This window comes from Kogia breviceps, chromosome 19 (genome assembly GCF_026419965.1).
Source record: "Kogia breviceps isolate mKogBre1 chromosome 19, mKogBre1 haplotype 1, whole genome shotgun sequence".
In the NCBI taxonomy this organism is placed as follows: Eukaryota; Metazoa; Chordata; class Mammalia; order Artiodactyla; family Physeteridae; genus Kogia; species Kogia breviceps.
Window position 1 is genome coordinate 16,448,905 of NC_081328.1, and position 26,453 is coordinate 16,475,357.

A 26,453-nucleotide genomic window follows, 5' to 3' on the forward strand; every position below is an offset into this window, starting at 1 on the left:
CGGCGGCGGCGGCGGCGGCGCGGGGCGGGCGGGCGCGGCGGGCGCGGGGCTCGGGCTAGCTGCGGGGCCGGCCCGGATGGCGGGCGGCGCGGGCTGGGCAGGCGCCCCCGCGGCTCTGCTGCGCTCGGTGCGCCGCCTGCGCGAGGTGTTCGAGGTGTGCGGCCGCGACCCCGACGGCTTCCTGCGCGTGGAGCGCGTCGCGGCGCTCGGACTGCGCTTCGGCCAAGGCGAGGAGGTAAGGGCCCGCAGCGAGGGCGTCCGCGCCCCAATCCCCCACCCCCGGCTTTCCCGCCGTTTCACCGGCCCGCTCCCGGCCGAGCCCCCGGGCATCTCCGCCCTGTCGGACCCTCGCTTTCCACCATTAGCGCCGGCGCTGCGAGAGTCACGCATCACGCCCGGGGTGGGGGCTTCTCTGCCCATCTTCCCTACCCCGGGCCCTTGCGGGCCCCTCTGACCTCTCTTCAGCCCATTCGGGGTTTGCGGGGTGGGGGGAAGGAGCCGTCAGATCCTGGTCCCGGTACCCCCGCCCCTTCCTACCCTGCGGAGAATGAGACGCAGAGGTCCGAGTTTGGGAATCCCAGGACGCGGTGCGGGGGGGCGGTGGGGGGGGAGGCACGCGCCCCACTGGGCCTGGCTGAGGGAGCGAGAGGACAACTAGGGGCGCTCTCCTGTCTCGGCTCCTTGACTGCACCCAGCCGACCTAGAACACAGCGGGAGGTGTCTGCTTGCGACCTTCCTGGATTCTCGGCCCAGCGCCTGATGACCCCCCATGCGGGCTCCCATGGGCAGGCCTGGCTGGCAGCTGGCTGTGTCGGCTGCGGCAGACCTCCCAGAGCCAAGCTGGGGAGCGGCAGCTGAACAGTGTTTGCAGCGCGGGGCGTGGGGGGGGGGGGGGCGCGTCGATTTGGGGAAAGTAGGAACGGTGTTGGTTGTTAGCAGGGCTGGAATCGGAGGGTGGGTGCTGCCAGTGGGGTGGGCAGAGACAGGTGTACTCTCATGCCATGGGCACAGGGACAGGTGGCTATGTCTGGGGGAGGGGGGGCGGCAAGGCACCCACCTGGCAGGAGAGCATCCGCGCCCTTCTGCTACTGCCCGCTCTGAAATGGTCAGGAGAGGAAGCCCTGAGTAGTGAGTTTCCAAGGCCACCTGAGGCCTCAGGCTCGGCATGGGCACTGGCTGGCATTCTGTTCTGGGGACAGCTGGGGCCTAGCATTCCAGAACATAGGAGAAGCCAGAGCATGCCTGGGTTGGATCCGTGCCTCCCTGTCACCTGGCAAGGGAGAGATGATAGATAATCATTTCTGCATGGCCGTCGGGCATGGCTGGGACCTGGGAGTCCCTGAGACCAGTAAGTGAAAGAGGGCGAGGCAAGTGTCAAGTTCGAGACTCAGGTACCCCACCCCAGGAGGCTCACTGCTACAGCCCCTTTGGAGCCCACCCTCTCCCTCTGCTGGGATTTGTTCAGGACCATTTCCTGCAGCCACCCGGTCCTTCTCCTTCCCAAAGGCTGGTCAAGCCCCTCCCCTCATCGAGGCAGGCTGAGCAGACCCCGAGCGTGGGGAGAGCCCCAGTCTTTCCTCTCAGGAGGAAAGGGAGAAGTCTGGCTCTGGCTGGAACTGGAGTTCCAGAACCGCAGTCTCAGTGGTGGGAAGAGCTTCCCAGCAGGCTCTGGCAGGAGGCCACATGGGCTCAGTGGTGAGCCCCTAACAAGCCCCACCTTATCCCTGATCTGGACAGCTCCTCTTGTTAGAGCGTCTTCCTCATACACTCTGGAGCCAAACCTGCTTGTCACTTAGTCATCGTGGTTCTGGACGGGGACCCATGTGGGGTCCCTCTTCTACGTGGCAGCCTTTAAATATTTGAAAACAGCACTCCTGTCCCCTTCCCACTCACTTCCTACCATCCTCCCTTCTCCAGGCCAAATACCCCCTGTTCTTGAAGCCCCAGACCATTTCCATACGATCTGGCAGGGACCAAACCTCGGGCTTCCAGCCCTGAAGCCACCATCGACTAATTGTGTGACGGAGTTCTCCTAGTTAATGACATGGAGGGGCTGGACCGGGAGCCTCCAGGACTGTTCCGGCCCCAACACCTCTCACACACACAGGTGGCTTAGGGCGAGGGTGCCTTTTGAGTGGTGCACTCATGTTAAGTTTCTGGCCACTGAAACCCCCAGGGATCTTTCTTAGCAGCCTCTGCCAAGCCAAGATTCCCCTCCATCCTGGAGGAGGGTCAGTGATTTTTCTTTTTAAAGCATAATCTTATATCATTACAGAATCAGTTTATATGCTCTGTGGGAAGTTAGAAATATGGACAAGCAAAAATAAAATATATGTTTCCATCTCCCAGGGAGCCTAGCTGTGACACCTTGGTCACATCCTTCCAGAGCTGTTTCTATGCTTATATGTAGATTTTCTCCATAAAATGAGGTCATGCTGTGCATACTGTCTTGTAACCTGATTTTTTTCCAGTAAATGATCAGCACTTTTCTGCTTCAATAAATTCTCATCTCATTTAATATGCACACCTTATTCAGATTTCCCTATTTGGCCCCAAAACATCAATCTTTGCTGTTTTGTTCAAACTAGTTTCCTCACCAGAACTGTGCAATGCATCCGGTTATTCTGAACTCTTACTTTAATGCAATTCTTTTTTTTTTTTTTAATTTGAATAACCCTGACTTGTTGAAGAGATCAGGCCTGTTGTCTGTGTCAGTACTTTCTTAAATCTAAACCTGTAACTTGGACCTTATTCCTGTTAAATTTCATCTTGTTCATTTCCTCCCATTGTAACAGACAATAGAGAGAATTTGCAATGCTACCTTTGTCACTCTCATGCTGTGCTGCCTACAGGCTGGAGAAGTGGGTGCTTTAGGTCTCAATCTGCCAGGCTGGTGTAAACCCAGGGCAGGACCACGGACAGAGCCTCATGAGGTGGTTCTGCTCATGCTGTGTTATTGACCGAGACCCACAGAAATATTTTTCAGCCCTGCTCACTGCACACCAAATTCACACATGCACTACAGAATAGGGATGTCATTTCCCCTTCAAAATGTTATGTTTTCTGGCAGTTTCTATTTCATTTGTTTAAAAATCACATAGAGACCTTGATTTCCCACCCCCTACCCCCCACCAGTGCTCTAGGGTGGATAACTATCATTCATTAGATATGGAATTCAGTGAATTTATCAGAGCTGATTATCCATATTTTATCAACTACACCCAGAATGCCAGGGACACCAGAACCAAATGCTCTGCAAAAATCAAAATATACTAGGTTGCAAAGTGTAAAACAAATATCCATGAGGCCATACTAATATCAATAAATGATTTAATATTAATAAGTAAATACTAAGAGAGTCTCCCATACAGAACAAATTAAAATAATTTATGTAGATAATTCCGTATCAAGGAGGTGGAGCATAACCTCCCACCCTGTAAGCTGTAAGCATCAGGTCTGCATAATGACTGCCTTCTAAAGAGGACAGGATGAGGGCTTCCCTGGTGGTGCAGTGGTTAAGAATCCGCCTGCCAATGCAGGGGACACGGGTTTGAGCCCTGGTCCGGGAAGATCCCACATGCCGTGGAGCAACTTAGCCCGTGCGCCACAACTACTGAGCCTGCGCTCTTGAGCCCGCGAGCCACAACTGCTGAGCCCACACGCCACAACTACTGAAGCCCGCGCGCCTAGAGCCCGTGCTCCGCAACAAGAGAAGCCGCCGCAATGAGAAGCCAGCACACCGCAACGAAGAGTAGCCCCCGCTCGCCGCAACGAGAGAAAGCCCGTGCGCAGCAACGAAGACCCAACACAGCCATAAATAAATAAGTAAGAAAAAGAAAAAGAAAGAGGACAGTATGGAAAGGGGGGAAAGGGCGGCTTTACAGTGGAGAAGCCTGACACACACTGCCTCAGCCGGATCACCAAGATCAACATCAGCAGTGATAAGTCATGTAGGTAGTTTGTACCCTTCATACGATATGATGGGAGAGGCACCTTGCCACTGTGATCCCCCACCCGAACCCACCACCCCAGTCTAGTCATGAGAAAACATCACAAAAATCTCAGCAGAGGGACATTATTCTACCAAACACCTGCTTAATGCTCCTCACATTTGTCCGGATCATCAAAACCAAGGGGAGTCTGAGAAAGTGTCCTAGCCAAGTGAAGCCTAAGGAGACATGACAACTAAATGTAGTGTGGTGTCCTGGGTGGGGTCCTGGTGCAAGAAGAGGACATTAGGCAAAAAACTAAGGAAGTCTAAATAAAGTACAGACTTTAGTTAATAATAATGTTATGTATGTATCAGGTTGGCCTCTGATAGTCCCCTAATTTGTTGACTCGGGAATCATAGTAGAAAAGAGAAGACAAGGAAATTTGATGAAAACGTGAGTCGTGTGTGAGAGCATAGCTTGACGTTTCAAGGAATGTCAGGGCACTGTCCCAGCCCTGAAAGTCTATAAGAATTAGGAGCAGGACCACTATGACGAAGACGAGAAATGATGGCCCAGTGCCCTGAACCCATGTTGACTTCTGATAGCTTGCGTTTGTTTCTAACCTCTCTAGGGCTTTGTTTACTCATCCATAAAATGGGGGTGATAGCAGTTCTCATGCCATAGCGTTATTGTGGGGCTTGAACTATTGCTATTGCTATTGCTCTTACTATTGGTGTTTTTGGTAAACACTTGCAAGCATCTTTTTCTTTTTTTTCTTTTTTTTGGCAGTACGCGGGCCTCTCACTGTTGTGGCCTCTCCCGTTGCGGAGCACAGGCTCCGGACGCGCAGGCTCAGCGGCCATGGCTCACGGGCCCAGCCGCTCCGCGGCATGTGGGATCTTCCCGGACCGGGGCACGAACCCGTGTTCCCTGCATCGGCAGGTGGACCCTCAACCACTGCTCCACCAGGGAAGCCCTGCAAGCATCTTTGAGAGGTTGTTCTAGGCTGGGGGCTTCTTGGGGGTTGAGGTCCAGATCTGCGAACAGTCCCTGGTGTTCTTGGCCCACCCTCCTTGTCAGCTCTTAGCTTCTAGCCCTCCCACATCTGTGAGTGGAAGGCATTGGGTGCGGCCAGAGGTACCTTGGGCCACATCCCTGGTAAATATATTCTCCCTTTTCCGGTTTGAAAACCATCCTTCTTGCTAGAAGAATGGACTCATAAGTAGTTGAGTGGTGTCTCTGCCATTTGTTAACCCAGTACCATCTCCTCTGAGCAGTGGCCAGTCCTTCCTGCTGGGAAGGGTGGTGTTAATTATTTGGGGGCAGTGACTCAGCTTTAGCCCACCTGGGACTCGTCTATAATTTCCCCACTTCTTTGCAGGTGCCAGAAGCAACTGAGGCATCATGCCTCCTTGTTCACATTGAGCACGAGAGGAGATAAGGGTTCAGACTGGGTTCCCTTAGTCCCCAAGTCCCCTCTGGACGAAGGACTGCCGCAAGGGAGATGCTGGTCCTAGCTGGCTTCAGCCTGGGTGTCTGAACCAGCAAAGGGGCTGGGGTGCTAGGGTGGGCCGAGACTTATCAGGAGACAGTCCTGGGGCTGCCAGGGGAGGGAGAGCCCTGAAGTAAAGCTGGGTCTGCTCAGGAGAGGAGGGCACGGGATGCTGGGGGAGAAGCAGCTGTATCCCTACATCTGTGGCTGGAGGTGGGAGGTGATAGGAGGAGGGGCTAGAGGGGAGGGCGGGGCCAGATCAGGAAAGACTCAGCCGTTCCCTGTGGATGGTAGGAAGGTCCAGGCAGCAGGGTCAGATGTGTGCTTGAGAACAGAGGCTGGATCCAGGAGGGGAATGTGACAATTGGTCTTAAAGGAAGAGGGTCCTGACTTGGTCAGTGGCAGTGGGTGCAGAACCGACAGGGGTCCGTCCAGAAGGCCTGCAAAGCCCAACACGCCACTCCTGGAGGGAAGAATTTAAGGCTCTTTTGGAGAACAGGCCCCCTCTAAGTGCCCCACCCTAATGGGGACATGGGAGGGATGACAGAGCTGGCAAAACAGAAGGAAGGCCCAGGTTCTCTGAGCCTCGAAGGAAAGGTCGGGGTGCCTGTGACCCATGAGTGGGGAGCAGGACAGGAGTGGGGCCCAAAAAGACCTTCTCTTTCCTGTGTTTGTACCTCACCTGGGTGCAGCCAGTGCCCCCGAGCTTGGAGGTCACTGTGGAAGCCAGGCTGAGGCTGTGGTCCCCCGGGAGGCGTAGGGAGTGAGCTCGAGGCACCAGGCTCCGGAAACGGGCTGGGAGGGGCCAAGCCCCAGATAGGATGAACAGTGCTCTTAGGCCTCTGGCTGCCTGCACCCCCCCGTTTGGCTGTGCTGGGAGGAGGGGCGTGAGAAGAGCGTCCAGGGGGACTGGTCCATCTTGTCAGGCAGTCTTGACACAGCCTGAATCCATGTGGCAAAACCTCTCTGGGCTTTAGCTTCATTCCCAAGATACCGGGATCTAGAGCAGGAAGAAGCTCCAGGCCATGGGGGGCTTGGTGGAGGGCGGTGTGGCCCGTGCCTCCCTTGTTGAGGTCTGAATGGAGAAGTGGGGTAGAATCAGGCCTTCCAAATAGCAGGACACGCCCTCGGGCCGGTTGCAGTGGATGGAGACCCTCAAAGCCCAGACAAGCCCCAGCATGGGTATCGGCCATTCACCCTGCGAAGAAGAATTTACCCCTTTTCCCAGGCGGATGGTGAAGGGTCACCAGGCTGGGCAGGCAGAGCGGCTGTCAGATCCGGCCTTGACTCTGAGGCCCGGGAGCTTTCCCCTGCACCTGGAAGAGAAGCAAAGGAGCGAAGAAGGAGAAGGGAGATGGGGAGGTGTGGGGGCAGGGTAGGCGGAGGAGCACCTCACCGGTGGCTGGCGGCTGAGGAGGCAGAGCCAGGAGGGAGGCTGGACCTCCAGATTCCCGCGCACGGGGAACCCAGGACCCTGGTGGGTGGTGGCTGGCTGGCTGAGCAACCGCTCCTCCTTCCGTGGGCCACGGCTCCACTGCCGCAGCCTGAGGGGGCAGTGCGGATCCGGGGCTGATGCAGCCACCAGGTGCCTGGCGGGTCCCACCCAGCTGCCCCACCCCGAGCACCCGTGTTCACGGGTCCATCTGTAGGGGTTTGGGAGGGGGGCTCCGCCCCAGCCCTGGACTGTGTGTGTGCAAGTCAGGGCTCATGGGGTGGAGAGGAGCTGCTCCTTTGCCTCGTGCTGCAGCGGCCCCTTTGGCCCACCCAGCGGCCTGCCCCACCCCAGGCCTAGAGCAGTCCCACCAGGTGGAGCACAGAAGGGGAGGCTGACAGCTGGCGGCAGTGGACTGTTGGAGCTGGGTGAACCAGATCTGGGGCGGGAGGGAGGGGAAATGCCCTCTGGCCTGGAAACAGTGAATGTCATGCCTGGGTGAACTGCTCTCCTCCCCCGGCCTCACATGATTGGGTGAATGCCCTGAAATTTTTACAGAGTAGCCTTAATGGAAATACCTTTTGCACTGGTGGTTGGTGGTTGTCTTAATACATGTTTCCAGGATTTAAAAAGGTTTTTTTCGATTAATATCTTGCATACCTACTCTATACCAAAACTCTTCCAGGCTCTGGGAATCCGGAGTGGCCCGGAGCTTCCATGGGGGAGGGGCTGCAAAAGAAACTGACGAACGACAATTACCGCTGGGTGGAGGAAGGTACAGGACTAGGAAGAAACAGAAAATACTGAGACAAAAAGATTTTTGCCCTTAGAATGACCACGGATGGCCTCTCTGTCATAGATGAACATTTAAGTAGGGCCTGGAATGAAGTGGGGGGCTGCGCCTTGCAGAGATCTGGGGGCAACTGATCCGGGCAGAGGTAGGAGGGGGCCTGGCGGTTAGAGGTACGGCAAGAGGACTTAAGGGAGATGGCAGGGGCTGTGCAGGAAGACCAGTGGGGACCAGTGTCACTCCTTGCAGGTGAGACTTGCTGAAGGCACAGAGCAGGGGTGCAGCTACAGAGACGAGGCTGGCTTTGGATAACTAGAGCCCATTGGAAGTGGGTGTGAAAGGAGAGAATTTGGAGAATTCAGAGGCTGCCGTTTGCTGGATGGGGAAGACTGAGGCAGGAGGCAGGTTGGGCAAGGAGTCAAGGAGTTCCACGCTGGCCTGTGAAACCTGAGATGCACCTGGCGTCCCAGTGGGGCTGTGGAGCCGGCAGTGGACAGATCCAAGGAATGCGCCTCAGCCCTGCTCCTCCTGGCCGACCCTTGCCTCCTTCTACCCTGGCCCTTAGGTCTCCCTGCCCGCAACAGAGAAATGAGGGAAGAACACAGAACCTGATAAGGTGTGATTCAGCCCCCTTTAAAAGCCAGGCTTGAGTTTGGGGGTCCAAGGACTCAGCTGGACTGGCTTGGGGCATCTCATCTTCCAGACCAGAAGGCATCTTCTAGGCAAGATGCTACCCGTCTTGGGATGCTGACTGCCCATCTGCCCAGCCTCTCAGTCTGAGAGCTGCCCTTACCTCCTCCTTGCACAGAGTAAGAACTGGCTAGAGCCGTAATTCACTGCTTGAACGTGCTGCTGGCACGACCCCTGGCCCTGTCCAGTGGATCCATTGGAGCCACCCCACAACTAGACGTGGGCTCTTTGCACCCTTCTGCATTCCCAGCATCTCCTGATTCTTGGAGGCCCCCCAGGAGCCATAGCTCAGGGCCACCAATTCTTTGCAGACTGCCACTCCTGGGGTCACTGCTGAGGGACCCATTGTCCACAGTTGCACGCTCTTGGGGACAGGGAGAGCGAAGCAGCTCAGAATCCAGCAGTGTGTGTACCTGTGTGATCAAGAGGAGAGTGGGCCTCCTGGTCGCCACAGCCCAAACTATAGCTGTAAGCATCTCTAAGTTCCCTTTGGACCTAAGACCTTGAGTCTAACCCACACCTCACTTGCTGTGGCACAAAACTCAGGGAAGATTGCCAGCTTCCTCCAAAAGCATTTGTTGACTGCACATAGGCCTCTAGTGGCACTGTCCCCAGGAGAGACCCCAAGTCTGAGGCTAGTACCTGGACAGGGTAGACAGAGGGTTGATTTACACGAAAACAAAAACCGTAAAAGGGGAGTAGAGGTCCATTCAGTGCTTGTGTTTCTCTAGAACAGCCCTGCCAAGAGATGGGGGCTCACTGCCTGCCGAGGCAAGGCCACTCCGTCTTGACAAGGCTCTGGCGGGTTCTCTTTCATACAGTGAACTAAGGTCTATCTCCTAGAACTGCTGTTCTTCATTCTCTCCACCCACCCATCCAGCTACCTACCTGCCCGTTCAATAATGCATCCATTTATACATTCACTTATCCATCTGTCTACACATTGATCATCCCCTCCATCCAACCATCTACCTGCCCACCCAGCCATTCATCCATCCATCCATCCATCCACCCAGCCATCCATCTACCTGCCCATCCATCCGTCCGTCCATCCATCCATCCATCCATCCATCCGTCCATCCACCCAGCCATCCATCTACCTGCCCATCCATCCATCCATCCATCCATCCATCCATCCATCCATCCATCCATCCACCCAGCCATCCATCTACCTGCCCATCCATCTATCCATCCATCCATCCATCCATCCATCCATCCATCCATCCATCCACCCAGCCATCCATCTACCTGCCCATCCATCTATCCATCCATCCATCCATCCATCCGTCCATCCATCCGTCCATCCATCCATCCATCCATCCATCTATCCATCCATCCATCCATCCATCCATCCATCCATCCATCCACCCAGCCATCCATCTACCTGCCCATCCATCTATCCATCCATCCATCCATCCATCCATCCATCCATCCACCCAGCCATCCATCTACCTGCCCATCCATCTATCCATCCATCCATCCATCCATCCGTCCATCCATCCGTCCATCCATCCATCCATCCATCCATCCATCTATCCATCCACCCAGCCATCCATCCATCCATCCATCCATCCACCCAGCCATCCATCTACCTGCCCATCCATCCATCCATCCATCCATCCATCCATCCATCCATCCACCCAGCCATCCATCTACCTGCCCATCCACCCATCCATCCATCCATCCATCCATCCATCCACCCATCCATCCATCCATCCATCCATCCATCCACCCAGCCATCCATCTACCTGCCCATCCATCTATCCATCCATCCATCCATCCATCCATCCATCCACCCAGCCATCCATCTACCTGCCCATCCATCTATCCATCCATCCATCCGTCCATCCATCCGTCCATCCATCCATCCATCCATCCATCCATCCATCCATCCATCCACCCATCCATCCATCCATCCATCCATCCATCCATCCATCCATCCACCCAGCCATCCATCTACCTGCCCATCCATCTATCCATCCATCCATCCATCCATCCATCCATCCATCCATCCACGCATCCATCCATCCATCCATCCATCCATCCATCCATCCATCCACCCATCTACCTGCCCATCCATCCATCAACCCAGCCATCAACCCATCTACTTATCCATTCATTACCCATCCATCCATTTGTCCAGCCATCTGTTCACCCACCCTTCCACCAGCCTCCCCAGCCTCCCCATCTGTCCATCCACCACCCAACATTTATTAAATATCTACATGTGCAGAGCCTAAGCCCAGATCCAGGGATGGGGACTGGCATTTTCAGGGCGTGACAAGTGGCTCCACATGGGGAAGGCACAGGAAGGGCAGGAGGGTGAGAGCTCAGGCTGGAGCAAGGGGTCAGCTGGTGACCTTAGGGATCTTAGGGAGGGCTCAGAGGCTGGGACTGTGTGACTGGCTCAGATGAGTTCTGGACAGGCAGCAATACCCCAGCACCTGCCTACCCTCACTGGAGTTAGCTGTTTTTATGATTTCTCACTTCCCACACAGGCCATTGGGTCTGGCAAGGGCTGAAGCCTTTCTGAAAAAAAGAGAAAGCCCAGGTTATTTAAAAGGGGCTTATTAGGATGGATGGACCTCAGTTTCCTTCTCTGTAAAATAGTGGTCAGAACCCCGATTTGTGGGACTGTTTTGAGGAAAGGAGATAATACATTAAGGCCAACCATGACGCCTGTTGGCATGGTCTCTGCAGCCCACCTACTCCATGACCCATGTTGGCACCCCTGCTGCTCTCAGCCCCAGGAGTGCACCTCTGGCCCCTTTCCTCCACCTGGTACTTTTCCAGGCCTTGACCTCCCTTGTTCAAGGGCCAGAATTTCTCCTGCGGCCACTGGTGACTCTGTGGACAGAGGAGGTGAGGGAAGGATTGGTGCTGACTGCCTTCGTGTTTCTTATTCCCTTCATCCTCGCAATAGCCCTGAGAATCTGAGAGGTGATGGGAGTTGTCCAGGGTCCCACGGTAACTGGAGGAGCTGGGATGTGAACCCAGGTCTGTCTAATTCTAAAGCTGCCTCCTTAGCTGCCTGCCCTTGGAGGGTTCCAGGTTCCAGTGTCAGGGGAGGGGGGAAATGATCAGATCTGAGTTTCAGAAATTTGACGTAGAAACTTCCAATCCGAGGCTTCCTCTGGTTTTCTAAATCTGGGGCGGTCTGGCTTCCAGGGGTGGGGCAGTGCCAGGCAGGGGCTGTAAGTAGAAGTAGATTTGTAATCTGCAGGGTGGGCAGGCACTGCGTGTAGGTGGGGCTGCGGGCAGTGTGCCACCCGGAAGATGCTGTGGAAGGTGGCAGGTGGCAGCAGGAGCTGTGACTTTTCAGAGCAGAGAGAGGCTGCCTGCAACCACGCCCTGAATCATGCATCGCCACCACTTCCTGTGCAAATGGTGATTAAAGAGGCCCGGGAGGCCAGCATTTCTCTGGCTGCTCCGGTTTCCTGCCTGGCGCCCTTCCACAATCCTCTGCAGTCCCAGGTGGGTGTGTAGCAGGGCCAGGGCCCGGACTCTCAATCCGGACACCCCGCCAGCACCCAGTCCACGTTCTCCGGGCTCCTCCATCTTCTAGGCTGGCGCTGCTGTCTCCTCCCAGCCACAGAGGCCCTGTGGCCCCAGCTGGCCTTGACCCCTCTTGCTCCCCATCTCCTCCACCTCCCTCCAGTGTCTGTTCAGGCCAGGTCAATTTTAACTTTCCCTCTGTGCTACAGAGAAGAGCTTGGGGGCCGGGGCCCTGGCATCAGGCTCACCTGGTTTGAGACCCGGCTCTGCCACTTTCTAGCTGCGTGACCCTGAGAAGTTACTTAACCTCTCTGTGCCTCAGTCTCCTCATCTATAAAGTGGGGATAATGTTAGCAACGTGTGTTTGCTAATGTGACTATTAACCACCACTAACTCTAGGTTTCCTGGGTGGGCTATCCATTTCCATTCTTTTACAGATCTTTTTGAGCACCTGCTCTGTGTCAAGTTTGGTGCTGTCAAACCAAACTTGGATCCACTCGCCCGATCTCAGTAAAGCCAGTCTACTGACACCGGGTTGTGGTGAAGGAAAGTGCAGCATTTATTGCAGGCACCAAGGATGGAGTCCCCGCAGCTAATGCTCAAAAGACCTGAACTCCCCAGTGGTTTTCAGGGAAAGGTTTTTAAAGACAGAGTGAGGGAGGGAGTTGCAGGGGACAAGATCAGCTCGTGGACATTTTTCTGATTGGTTGGTGGTGAGGTCATCAGGAGTCAACATCATCAACCTTCGGGGTCCAACTGGTCTGGGGTCTACATGCTCGTGGTCAGCATGCACTTAACTTCTTCCACTTGGTGGGGTTTCAGTATCTGCAAACTAGGTCAAGGCTATGGCTCAGAATATTATCTATAGCCCTTGAGGAGGAACTAAAGGTCCTTGACTTTGTTTAGTGGCTAAACTATTCTTATTTTGTCTTGCTTGACTGTTTTCCTTTGTTTCTGCCTTTTCTCACTTCTCTGATAAGTGTGCTCTTTGGAACTTGGGGAAAGCCTCAGAGGCTCAAGTTTTTCTACAAGTAAGAGGCAGGTGAGGACATGGGGGTGGTCTGTCCTGGGAAGGCCCCATAGGGTCCTGCTCAGTTACAGTGTGAGAGGATACTCAGATTCAGAGGTTAGGACTCCTTCCTTGAGGGAGCTCGCTTCTGCGGGGGAGGGGCTCTAAGATAGAAATCTTGGTCCACCTGCGAGAAGGGCAGGGCTGGAGGCCCGTTTAGGTGTAGCGGGATGTGGAGACAGCAGATTCGCTCTGCCCGGAGGTGGAAAAGCCTTCCCAGAGGTGATGCTGGGCCAGAGTCTTGAACACCAGGGTCCACCAAGGCAGAAGGGAAGGATGGCTGTGCCAGAGGAGAAACATACCTGGCAGGAGGCGGACAGGTGAGAGAGGGGAGGGGCTGACCAGGCAGGTGGAGGCACAGTGGAGAGGACAGGGTGGATTTTATCCCTAAGGTTGAAGCTGAGGGTGACATGGCTCTGTTGTGTTTCAGACAAGCCCATCTGGAATCATGTGGGGAGGGGGAAAGCAGGCCAAGCTGGGAGACCTCTGCCCCAGTCCAGGGACAAGGAGAGGGGCGTTTGAGCTGCTGGAGAGAAAGGGAGGGTCAGAGGGCAGCTGCCGGGCCGTCTGCAGGACCTCACAGCACGGAGCTGGCACAAACAGGACAGAGCATCCTTTCATGAGTCCTTTGTGACCCCACCTAGGTCACTGGGTGATGGGGCCCGAGCCCAGGTGCGGGTGGTACCTGCCAGCTCGAGGACGCTTACACACGTAGGCAGCTCCAGGGGCTCCCCGGGCTGCCCTCACTCTCAGGAATCCTCCCGAGGGCAGCTGCTCTTTATTTTTAAAACAAAAAGGTTCCAAATATCGTCGCCATTTTATAAACAACTCTGGAGGACAAGAAAGCTAACTAGTGTTAAGCTGTATTTTTAGACCTCAAAAATCTATGTCCTGTCCTTAGCGGTCACCCACATGCGGTCGCGACCAGTGTGTATGAGCTCTTTTGGCCCCTTTCCGCCTAATGATATTTCCTGTGTCTGAGTCCCAGACAGAGCCATGCCACCTCTCTGCTTAAACCTGGTCCAGGATTGACCACCCCATCAGTCACTACTAATGTCTCCACCGCGTTCCATTCTGCCAGGTACACCTGGAGGGGAACCTGGGCGGGCCCGTCAACCCCTGGCTCGCCAGCAGCCTCTGCGGGGCCCAGCCCCTGAGCTGGTGCGGGCGGGGTGGAGCTCAAAGAGACCGGTGCTTCCAAAGAGTGGACGTGGCGGGTGAGCACGGAAGGATCCTGGGCACCCCCAAGCCTGCACTGCATGCTGGGCTGGACCTCCCTCAGTACCACTGACCATATCCCCTGGGTCCCAGTCTGCTTGGGCTCTTCCCAGCCCAGTGCTTGGCGGCCAGCCAGAGGACTGGCCTCTGGTGTGGGTTTCTCGAAACCCCTGACCCCAAGTGGGCACTGCCAGGGGGCACCTGCTCCCATGTTCTAGACACTGAGTGGATGGGAAAAATAGCCTGTTTGCCCACCCATCTGGCCACAGCCATTTTGGGCTTCTGGCCACGCCTTCTGGGGCCGTGGATGGTCTTTGTGTCTCCTTCGGTCTCCTCCCCTTTCTCTCTCCTGCCTCCCGTTTGGCCGAATATCTGACCTTGCCCGAAGCATGAGGATGCGCGTTTCTCCCATCTACACTGAGTATTATTTCAGATTTGTTTCTCCAGTTTAATGAGTGTATAATAGTATTTCAAGCTTGTTTAAATTTTCATTGCATTTAATTGCTAACGAGACCGCATTTTTTCCATGCTGCTGTTTATTCTTGGTGTTTCCTTCTGCATGAACTGTTATGGCCCTCTCCGTTGAGCGCTTATCAAGGGGAATTTTTATTTTGATCTTTATAATTTTATTTTTAATTATTTTATAAATTTTTTAATACATTTATTTATTTATTTTTGTCTGCTTTGGGTCTTTGTTGCTGCGCGTGGGCTTTTCTCCAGTTGCGGCGAGCGGGGGCTGCTCTTTGTTGTGGTGCACGGGCTTCTCATTGCGGTCGCCTATCCCGTTGCGGAGCTCGGGCTCTAGCGCGTGGGCTTCAGTAGTTGTGGCTCGCGGGCTCTAGGGCGCAGGCTCAGCAGTTGTGACACACGGGCCTCGTTGCTCCGCGGCATGTGGGATCTTCCCGGACCAGGGCTCGAACCCGTCTCCCCTGCATTGGCAGGCGGACTCTTAACCACTGCGCCACCAGGGAAGTCCTGGATTACATTTTATTACTCAAAAGTTCTACATTTGAATATTTCGTTTTTCCACTTATATCATATCTGCATTATTTCTAATTCTATTTATCACTTTTTAGTAGTTAGGAACTTATTTCCCATCTCTAGCAAGAATAAATAAGCTATTTTGTTAAAACCCCCCAATTTGTAAAAATATTCGACTTTTACCCGTTTGGAATTTATTACGAGGTTCATCCAACATTTGGTTCTATTCATAGTTTGAATTTATTTCTAAACCAGAACTGAATTACACTGATGCTTTTTTTCTATTTTTTTTTCTCATGCTTTATTTTGAAAATGTTCGAACAGCAAAGTTGAAAGAAGGAAGTGATGAATACCCAGATACTCTTCACCTAGATTCACTGTTACACTTTGTCACAATTGCTTTTTCTTTCTTTCATTTTATCACTGATAATCTATCATCTGTCTCCTTTAATGTTGCTTTGCAGAAGCATTTTAAGTAAATGAAGACATCTTGACATTTTCCCCATGAACACTTCAGAGTGCAGGGACAAGGAGAGTCTCCTGTCTAAACAAGTGCCACCATCACACCTAAGACTTAATGTTAATTCAGCAGTCATCTAATATTCAGTCCATGTTCAAAGTCCCCCAGTTGTCCTCAAAATGTCCTTCCTAGCTTCTTTTTTTTTTTTTTTTTTTTTTTTTTTGCGGTACGCGGGCCTCTCACTGCCGTGGCCTCTCCCGTTGTGGAGCACAGGCTCCGGACGCGCAGGCTCAGCGGCCACGGCTCACGGGCCCAGCCACTCCGCGGCACGTGGGATCCTCCCGGACCGGGGCACGAACCCGCGTCCCCTGCATCGGCAGGCGGACTCTCAACCACTGCGCCACCAGGGAAGCCCCCTAGCTTCTTTTTGTTTTGATCTAGGATCCAGTCGAGGATCATGTATGGCATCTAGTTTGTCATTTTCCTGTTTCATCTCCTCGAAGTTAGAACTATCTCTGATTTTCTTTGCTTCTGTAACCAACACTGACATTTTCTGCCAAGCCTGGGCTGGTTGTCCTATAGGCTGTCCCATCGCTTGGATATGTCTGATTGTTTCCTCGCACTTTTGGCAAGGAGAGGGGATGGTGTGTACTCCTCGGAGCATCACATAAGGAGTCACATGATATCGGTTTGTCCCATTATTGGTGATGCTGAGTTTGATCAGTTGGTTAAACCCACGTCTGCTTGATCTCATCAGTATAATGGTACTTTTTCCCCTTTATAATTAATAAGTAGTCTGTGGGATGGTACCTTAGACAGTGTAAATATTTGGTTCTCAAATAGCTTCTCACACAATGGTTTTAGCATCCCTTGATGCTCCTTGCCTGCATAAATTACACTGGTGGTTGCAAAATGGTGATTTTTCTTTCATTCCTTCTAGAGAGAGAGGTTGTTCTGTACAGAAGATCTTTCCTTCACCACCTTTCCTGAGTGTCGCTATGGACTCATGGATTCTTTTCTTTCCCATGTGTCATAATCCATTACCATCGTTATTCCTTTTTGATGCTCTAAGATTTTTTTCTCTTGTTTTTAATGCAACATTATAAATTTTGATCATTATTACTTGGTATATTTTAAAATTGAAAAAAGTCAGCCATCATTACCTTTAAAAAAAAACAACTCTCTGATTCTTCACCGTTTTTAGATTTTTAAGTATGTAAACACATTTTCAAGTTCTTTAATTGGTATTGCATTAAACTTATTAAATTAGAGAGTATTACCATCTTTATTATATATTAAGTTCTCCCAGTAGGAGCAAAATATTAACATTAAAAATAAATGTCTCACAATTAGGCTAAACTAGTGTTTAGTATTTAATGTGTTTGGTTACTACTGAGAATGAAACTTTTTTTTCCACGGATTTTTTTTTTTCTAGCTGCATGTCACTAGCATATAGGAGTGCAATTGATTTTTGTAAATTTATCGCATATCTCCCCACTGGTATGAACTCATTTATTACTTGTAATTTTTCTGGTTGATTTCTTGAGATTTTCTAGGTAAGCAATCATGTCCTCTTCAAAAAGCAATAATTTCATTATGTCTTCTTTTCTTATATTTGTGAGTCTAATGACTTTTCCTTATTTATTTATTTATTTATGGCTGAGTTGGGTCTCGTTGCTGCACGGGGGCTTTCTCTAGTTGTGGCGAGTGGGGGCTACTCTTCGTTGCGGTGCGCGGGCTTCTCATTGCAGTGGCTTCTCTTGTTGCAGAGCACGGCCTCTAGGTGCGTGGGCTTCAGTAGTTGCAGCGCGTAGGCTCAGTAGTTGCGGCACGCGGGCTCTAGAGCGCAGGCTCAGTAGTTGTGGTGCACGGGCTTAGCTGCTCCGCAGCATGTAGGATCTTCCCGGACCAGGGCTCGAACCCATGTCCCCTGCATTGGCAGGCAGATTCTTAACCACTGCGCCACCAGAGAAGTCCCAACTTTTCCTTCTGAGATGGGACTCACACACATTTCTAAAACTAGTTGGTTGTTTTATTATTTTATTTTTATTTTTAAATTTATTTTTTTATTTATTTATTTTTGCCTCACCACGCAGCATGTGGCATCTTAGTTTCCTGACCAGAGATCAAACCCACGTCCCCTGCAGTGGAAGTTCAGAGTCTTAACCACTGGACAACCAGGGAATTACCTAAAACTAGTTGGTTGTAAATCAACCATATTTCAATACCAATTTTGAAAAAGGAAATTGTATAATGTGAAAAAGAATTTTTTAAATAAAACTAGTTGGAACCCGGATGGGTACTGGAGACATGGCCCTGACTTAGGAGGGCTCGGGAGTGAGGCATGCTGGGACACTGGCCAGATGGCTGAGTTGCAAGTGAAGGGAAACAGGCCAGGGTAGGTGCCTGAGCCGCAGCTGCCCGGGGTGCTCTCACAGACAGTGTCCCAAAGGCGGTGCTGCCGAGGCCGGTGTTGCTGCGGGAGGGGGTCTAATGCAGAGGGAAGAGGCTGGCAAGAGGTAGTCGTGCGTCTTGACTGAGGATCAGGGGAGGACGCCAGCCTCCAAAGGCAGGGAGATAAGACAGCAGCAGCACAGCAGGGGTATGGACAGACTGAAACTTGCAGAGCTGGTGTCGGGCAGCCAGAAGTGGCTGCAGGGCTGAGGTGGTTCCCTGTCCTCTGCTCTGGTCCTGGACTAGTTGGTGGAGCCAGTAGGTATAAGGGTTGGTGGCAGAAGCACACCCCCATCATCCCTTTCTTATTCGGTTTTTAAATGGAGTGACTGTTGCTTACTACCATTGAGTGTAATATTGGTACCTGGGTTTAGGTTTATAATCTTTGGCGCATTAATAAAGACCACCCCCCCCCTTGCCCAATTCTCCTTTTGTTAGAATGTTATCCAAGACCAGATGGTACATTGTACCACATGGCTTCCCAACATGTCTTAAATGTTTTCATGATGTTTGCTCTTTTCCCAGTTGAGGCAAAGAATCATGCTTGGAAGCGGGGAATAGCTGACAAACCAGGCCTGGTCAGGCAGGTGCCCATCCCCAGAGGTGGGCCACCCAAACTCCCCGGAACGGGGAGGAGTAGTTCCCCAAAGGAAAGCAGGGTGTACCTGCCAACGTGACATTGGGCAGAGAGAAGCAGCAGGTAGTGGGACGACGTGTGAGGAGCGCTGGTTTCTGTGGTTCTCTTGGGAGACAAAGTGAGGCCCAGAGCTGGGTTCGGGCACTGCTCGGTCCCCAGCACCCAGCCCGGCATGTGACCCGTAACAAGGGCACAGTGAGTGTCACCTGAACGGCTGAATAAAGGAAGTGCAAGGGAGGGGGGCCGGCCCAGTGCCCAGGAGCTCCAGCTCCTCCCGAGCTCCTCCCTGAAATCGTGTGACTTGGAAGCAAGGCTGCCTGATGAGGGTTTGGGGGGCCGGAGGATTTTGTGGTCAAGGACTCAGGTTCTGGGCTGGATAGGCCAGAGGTCAACTCCCAGCTTTCCAACTTGCTGGCTCTATGACCTGGGATAGGTCTCTATGATGAGCTTTTTAGCCTCATCTGGAAAGTGGGGGTGCAGTGATACTATCCTCACGGGGGTATTGTGAGCAGAGAATGACAGCATGAGGCAGAGCTCTTAGAGCCTGCTGCATCCGAAGCCCTTTATACAGGGAGGTTATTTTTATGGACCCTCTGTAGCTTTAGGGACATTTAGAAGAGGAAGCATGGCACTGGGTCTAGCCCGCTGCTGGTGTGCCTGCTGCTACCACCAGCGTGACCCCAGGTCACCAGTGTGACCACAGGTCTTCCTCACAGCTTTTGGCCCATCTGACCACTTTGAGGGGTGTGGATGAAGTTTCTGATTAGGAAGGCAAAGTGAGAATAGGTGCTGGTGAGCCCTCCAGAACACCGCCCCCTACCCTTCCCAAAGCCAGTCTGGCTGGGGCCTTGCCCTGCTTCTGGAACAAATGCTGGGCTCCTCTGGGCTGTCACCTGCCCCAAGGGACAGCCACGTTCTTGCCTCCTGACAAGGTTATCCATGTCTGCTTCATCTGAGGGCCACCCTGGCAGCCCCAGGTTGCCATACCTTCCTGAATATGGCATAGCAAAGTAGTTCACTTTAGAGCCAGAGAAATCTTAACTTCAGGTCTGCTGACCCCCAAACTCACATATGACAAACAACTCTTTTTTGTAAAACTGTCATTTGCTGAGGTAATCACTACCCCAGCCTTATGAAATTGGTACTCTTATGCCCATTTCACAGATGTGGAAACTGAGGCTCCAAGAGCCTAAGAGACTTGCCCATAGTCACACAGCTAAATGGTGGCTGAGCTGAGCTTGGAAGCCAGTCCTGCCTGTCTTGCAGAGCTCCCTTTACTACATAACTCTGCCTCCATCACCCTCAGGAGTCTCAAAGGGGCCCTTGTAACTCCAAAATTTAAGAACTCCTGATCCTGCCCAGACCTCATATTAGGGATGAAGAAGCTGAGGCCCATCAAGGGAAAGTAACTTGTTCAAGGTCACACAGCAAGTCTGTGACCGGCTAAGGACCCAGGGCTCCTTATGATGATAATGAGGGTGGTGATGGAGGAACTTGTGAGCACCTGCTCTGTGACAGGCGCCACTGCAGGTACAAGAGTACATTGAAAAGGTGGTATCGCAGAGCAGAAAAAAGTGCAGGCTCTTGAAGTTTGAATTCTGGCTCGTCACTTCCTAGAAAGTCCTTAACCTCTCTGTGCCTCAGTTTCCTCGTCTGTAAAGTGGGGATGGGTGATAGAAGCTACTTCCTAGGCTTGTGGAGTGTAGGTGGATTAATACACGAACAACTCTTAGAATCATGCCTGCCTCCTAGTAACTGCTCCTACGTGTTACCGAGTGTTGTATCATTGTCACCAGCGTTATTATTGCTACTACCCCAAGGAGCTTTCAGCCCAGCGAGGGGGCCAACGGGGACCCATCACATGCCTGGAGAGGTTGTGACCCTTGTGGGCTGAGTCTGCCTTGGAGGAAGTGATGGCAAAACCCCTGTGTTTTCGCTGCTGCTGCTGCTGCGAGAATATCCGCCGCACCCCCCCCCCAGCCACCTAACTGCCCTCTTGCCAGCCTCAGAGGGCACATGCCAGGCTCAAAGCCCGAAGCCCCAAGGGCCCTGGGTGAGGACCGGCCCACTGTCTCTGCCTGTGTGAGGTCCACCAGCCGTTCACCTCGGATCCCCTCCCCGGCCTCAGACTGTCCAGGGGGAGGCCTTAGAGAATGCAGACTCCACCCCGGCTACCAGACCCAGCAGAGCTGTGTTGGGGTGACGGGGTTGGGACTCTCCATCGTCCCCCTGCCTGGGGGCTGCACAGGCTCCAGGTCGGAAGACCAGGCTCACACCTGGCTGGCCTCCCTCCTCACTGGGACTCACTGGGAGACCCCCTCCAAGCCCCTGACCCTCCTGAACCTTGCTTTCCTGGTCTCGTAAATGAATCCGGGGACCCTCCCTTCGAGGGCTGGCGTGAAAGTCCACGTGGTGAGAGGTGGGCAGGTGCTACAGCCCCATCCCTCTGGTGCTGCAGGGTCTTTGCAGGATGGTACCAGGGGCCCTCTCACCTTGGTCCTCCTGCCTCCATACCAGGCCTCCAACCCACTTTCTCTGGGGGGAGAGGTATAAATTATAAATTAAGGCATAAATTGTGTATGAGGCCTCTTGCCTCCCATTTTTTTTTACTGCTGTGCTGATGGGAAGAGAACTTTGCCTCTGCAAAGAGCTCTCTCAGAATAAATGGACTCGAAGCTACCCCACCCCACCCTGCCCTGCACCACCGTTTGGCCCTGCTGGCCCCGAGGAGATTTCCCTGGGGGCTTTGCATGGGGGTGGCTGCGAGAAGGGACAGTTGCAGCAGAGAGGAAATGGGGCTGAGTAAGCCTGAGATGGGGCAGCCCCCTGGGATTGCCGTTATGCCCCACCTCAGGATCGGGGCTCCAGGAGGGCCGGCCAGCTTCTCCAGAAGGGCGTGTGGGATCTTCCCCGGCCAGGGCTCGAACGCGTGTCCCCTGCATTGGCAGGTGGATTCTTAACCACTGCACCACCAGGGAAGTCCCCAATTCATTTAAAAAATTCAACCAATTAAAGAATGTGGAAAGAAGAGGTGAAAGGACTGCCATCCCAGCGGAAGGAGGTAACCTGTGTTTACAGCTTCATGACCAGCCTCCGGGCACACTGTGCCTGGAACACACCCATTTATCTAGAGTTTGCTCTGTGTCAGGTTCCAGGCTAAGTCTCGATGTTTTTCCCTTTAAATCCTAACACCTCGTGAGGCAGACGCTATTGCTCAGAGAGGTTGAGTCAGTCACCCTTGGTCACACAGCTGGTAAATGGAGGAGGTGACATTATACTGCCCCTGGCCTTGTGGCAGTGTTAACAGTCATCTACACACTTTTGTGCTATTCCCTAGGCTATTTTTATTTCACTCAAAAGTATATCAGGACAGCTGTCCCTTTCCTGGGAGCCTCCTGGGAGCTGGTCTGTTTCCCCACAGGGCAGTCAGGCTAAGGAGCCGCGGAGACATTTGCTGAAGGAATGGACAGAGGGACAGATGGATGCACAGGCCAGTTTACTTCAGAGACCACCTGGGCTTCTAACCCTTTCATTCCTATTCAGACACCAAACAAAGCCCTCTTGGGTGGCCCAAGGGATTCTGGTCAGCAGAAGCCAGGCTGTGAATGAGGGGCCGCCTGGTGACACTGGGACATAGTGGGGGTCTCATAAAGGAGGGCATTTTCAGCCCTGGAGGTGGTGGCCTGGGTACCATGTGACTGGCCCTCCTGGCCACCTGGCCAGAGGCACCCCAACCCCATGGCCCCTCTCCGTTGTGTGCTGAGCACTTTGCTCACGCAGCCACCCTCCCACCACCGCCTTTAACCCCTGCTGCTCCTAAACGAAGGGTCCTTCATCTGTCAGCATCCCCCCGAACCCACCGCTTTAAGAACCAGGAACCAATGCAAAATGGCTTATATGCTGAGAAAATGTATTCTTTGTCCTAACACTTGGGCCCAGTGTTAGGGCAGCTCCAGGGCTAGTTCCTTCAGGGCCTCAGAGGCGTCATCCAGGACCCAACCCCATTCCATCAGCTCCCACAGGGAGGCCCAGGATGGTGTCTCCTCTCCAAGAGGTCAAGAAGGGCGGGGAGCGCTTCCGGTGAGTTGTGTTTTCTTTTTCCCATCACCAAAGAAAACCTCTCTCAGAAGCCTCCTGCAGATGTTTCCTCATGTCTCGTTGGCCAGAAATGTACAACATGCTTTTGCCTAAACCAATCACTGGCAAGGGGGCTGAGCACACCTGACCGGCTTGGTCCAATCAGGACTTGGGCCCTGCGTTTGAGGTGCCCCGAGGCAACTGTTTCATCTCAGCCACATCAGGGCTGCCCAAAGGAGAGGGAGAAGAGGAGGGGCAGCATAGAGGTGACCAACAAGATCTGCTTCAGTCCTTGTCATAATTTCTTTTTTTTAAAAAATTATTTTATTTTATTTTTGGCTGTGTGGGGTCTTTGTTGCTGAGCGTGGACTTTCTCTAGTTGCGGCGAGCGGGGGCTGCTCTTCATTGCGGTGCGCAGCCTTCTCGTTGCGGTGGCTTTTGTTGCGGAGCACGGGCTCTAGGCGCGCGGGCTTCAGTAGTTGTGGCACATGGGCTCAGTAGCTGTGGCTCGCAGGCTCTAGAGCGCAGGCTCAGTAGTTGTGGTGCACGGGCTTGGTTGCTCCGTGGCATGTGGGATCTTCCCAGACCAGGGCTCGAAACCTTGTCCCCTGCACTGGCAGGCGGATTCTTAACCACTGTGCCTCCAGGGAAGCCCCTTGTCATAATTTCTTGACTTTATAGAAGAGGGGAAGTAAAAGGCCCAGAGCAGTTGAGTAATCCCCCACGGGCACACTCCAGGGTTCCCACGCCATTTATTTACCGGGTCCCTAGTGAAGTCGCGTTGGATGGAGACATTTTCTCCCAGCCCTTTACTTCATCTATTTCTCTGATTTTCTTCTCTTTATCCACCTAACCTCTTGCCCACCCCCAGACTTCCCTGGGAAAACATTACAATCCTACAGACTTCAGAGCAGAAGAGACCTTCAATATTAATGGCTCCAATGCCCTCATTTTCCAAATGGGGAAACTGAGGCCCAGAGAGGGAGGGGTCTCTCCAAGACCACTCTGTGAGGTCATTGATGGCAGAGCTAGTATGGGACTGAGGGCCAGGGAAGCACAGCATCACTGAGACTCACAAAGGGGCTTGGAGCTGCCCTACTTTACCACCTTAACCCTCACTGCAAGGCCACCCCTCAGCCTCCCTGCTGGCTGGCTGCCCTCTGCCTGCTGCTGCCAGGGTGGAGGCTCACTGCCACGTCCCTCTTTATGGCCCTCTGCACGGGACACTTCCATGGCGCTCTACACTCTGTTGGGTCCTTTTCTGAGCCACAGTCTCATTCAAGCCTCACCATAGTCCTGTGAGCTGGTCAGGAGTGCACTGTAGACGTGGAAGCTGAGGCCTCAAGGTCACACCATGAGGACGTACTGAAGCCCCAGCAGAGCTGGCTTTATGGGCAGGTGACCTGTGCAGTCACCATCTTGAAATTGCAAATGAATTTTGAAGAGGGGCCTGGTGTTTCCATTTGCACTGGCCCCACGAATTACAAAGCTGACCCTAAGCCCCCAGTTCCGGTCTCCTCAGGGTGCTTCGTACAAGGCGCTTTTCCCCACCCACCTGTGGCCCAGTCAGGGCAAGTCTGGCGGGTTCTGTGGGACAGCCTTTCCCGGGGAGAGGATGGGCTTCTGGAGGCTGGGGGTGGTCTGCAGCTGGGTCCAGAGAAGCAGGACCTGGCAGGACCACTTGGGAACCCCTCCCTGTCCTTGTCTCCAGCTGGTTTTGCTGAAACTCTGGCCTGACTTCCCTCCCCTCCCTCCCCACCTCCTGAGAATTCATGGAGAGGGCTGGTGGCTGCCTCCTGCTCCCCGTGTGCCCTTTGTCCCTTGGGGATGGGGGTAGGGGCTCCAGAATACAGGGCCCCATTGTGTGCCCGGACATCAGGCAGCTGGGCTGCCTGGGAAAGTGGATAAACAAGCAACCCTGAGCGTGTGGCCCTGAGGCCCGAGGGGAGGACAGGAACCCCTGGGGTGGTGGGAAAAAGATGGAAGTGACCCAGCTCTTTTTATCCGGATGGCTGGACTGGAAGGAGGGAAGGAGCGAGACGTTAACGCCTGACACCTAGGAAGCGCTCTTCAGCTGGGAGCTGCGGTAGCTGCTGTGTCTGTGCCTCCAGACCTTGCGCATAAAGTGCAGCCTCCTGGGCGTGGCTTCCAAGCGCTTCTCCTTCAGACCCTGTTCCCTCTCTCCGTGTCCTCATTCTTGATGACACCCTGCTTCCCATATGCTCACCCCACCTTGCCTCCCACACGCCAGAGCTCTTGCCTTGACCGGAACCCCTGTCTCCACTCTGCTCCCTTTGCAGCCGGCCACGTCCTTCCCCACCAGCCCCCTCCCAGCAGAATACTGTCTGGCTAATCCTGGGATTCAGGGTGCCCCCGTCCTTGTTCCTTACCCCAGTGGGTCTCAGCTCCACCAGCTGGCTCAGCCCCTCCAGGGGGCCTCCTCCCCAGAAGCACTTTGAAGGCAGTCTAAGCTCTGTGTTGGACACAGGACTCCCAGCGGTGGTCGCAGGGCTCCTGCCAGAACTGAAAGCACTTCCTGGCCTGGCCCAGGGAGTCTCAAGGAGCTCTGACCCTCCGGGGGCCTGCGCCTCCCCTCTTTACCCGCCTGCCTTCCTTTGCGGCTGCTTTTTTATGCTTCGGAGTATCAGCTCTGCCCTCCCCCAAGCCCATCCCTGGAACTCCTTTTGCTGGTGCAGAAAACTTCAGGGGCTCAGCCCAGCCGGGGGTCCCCCTAGGGCAGCAGGACTCCCCAGGATGCCCACGGGCCCAGGAAGGGAAGCAGCCCGGGGGGTTGGGGGGGACAAGGGGTGGGAACTTGGGGTTTGAGGGTTACTGCGGCACACTGAGGAGCAGAGCAGAGGCCTGTCTAAAGAGTATGCTCGGGCTTCCCTGGTGGTGCAGTGCTTGAGAGTCCGCCTGCCGATGCAGGGGACACAGGTTCGTGTCCCGGTTTGGGAAGATCCCACGGATATCCCAGCCGTGGAGCGGCTGGGCCTGTGAGCCATGGCCGCTGAGCCTGCGCGTCCGGAGCCTGTGCTCCGCAACGGGAGAGGCCACAACGGTGAGAGGTCCGCATACCGCAAAAAAAAATAATAATAAAATTATGAAAGAGTATGCTCTCACACAGATGTGACCCATTGTTGCTGTGGGGAAGTGTTTCCAAATCTTCAAGAAAAGCCAGATATCCCACTCTGTGTGTGCAGTTTCCTTGATTTAAAAATATATATATATTTTAGGACTTCCCTGGTGGTGCAGTGGTTAAGAATTCTCCTGCCAATTCAGGGGACACGGGTTCGAGCCCTGGTCCGGGAAGATCCCACATGCCCGTGCGCCACAACTACTGAGCCCGCGTGCCACAGCTACTGAAGCCCACGCACCTAGACCCCTTGCTCTGCAACAAGAGGAGCCACTGCAATGAGAAGCCCGTGCACCGCAACGAAGAGTAGCCCCCGCTCCCTGCAACTAGAGAAAGCCTGCACGCAGCAACGAAGACCCAATGCAGCCAAAAATAAATAAATTTATATTAAAAAAATATATATATATATATATATATATATATATATATATATATATATATATATATATATATTTAGGACATCCCTGGCGGTCCAGTGGTTGAGACTTTGCCTTCCAGTGAAGGGGTGCAGTTTCGATCCCTGGTCGGGGAACTAAGATCCCACATGCCATGTGGTGCAGCCAAAAAATAAAAAAGTAAATTAAATTTAA

The 26,453-nt window shown here is 53.4% G+C and overlaps 2 protein-coding genes across 2 annotated transcripts in view; both read left to right on the top strand.

Moving 5' to 3' along the window:
- Nucleotides 1-50: 50 nt before the first annotated feature.
- Nucleotides 51-26,453, top strand: part of RAB11FIP4 (RAB11 family interacting protein 4) — a 120,051-nt gene continuing 93,648 nt past the window's right edge. Inside the window, exon 1 of the mRNA XM_067020830.1 lies at nt 51-235. Coding sequence (XP_066876931.1) covers nt 77-235 — 159 coding nt within the window. The 5' untranslated portion in view covers nt 51-76. The remainder of the gene's footprint in view (nt 236-26,453) is intronic.
- Nucleotides 1,319-14,191, top strand: LOC131746357 (uncharacterized). The gene is made up of 4 exons (XM_067021478.1): nt 1,319-1,348; nt 9,573-10,283; nt 11,037-11,198; nt 13,982-14,191. Exons 1-4 carry the CDS (start codon nt 1,319-1,321, stop codon nt 14,189-14,191), a joined length of 1,113 nt encoding a protein of 370 aa, XP_066877579.1.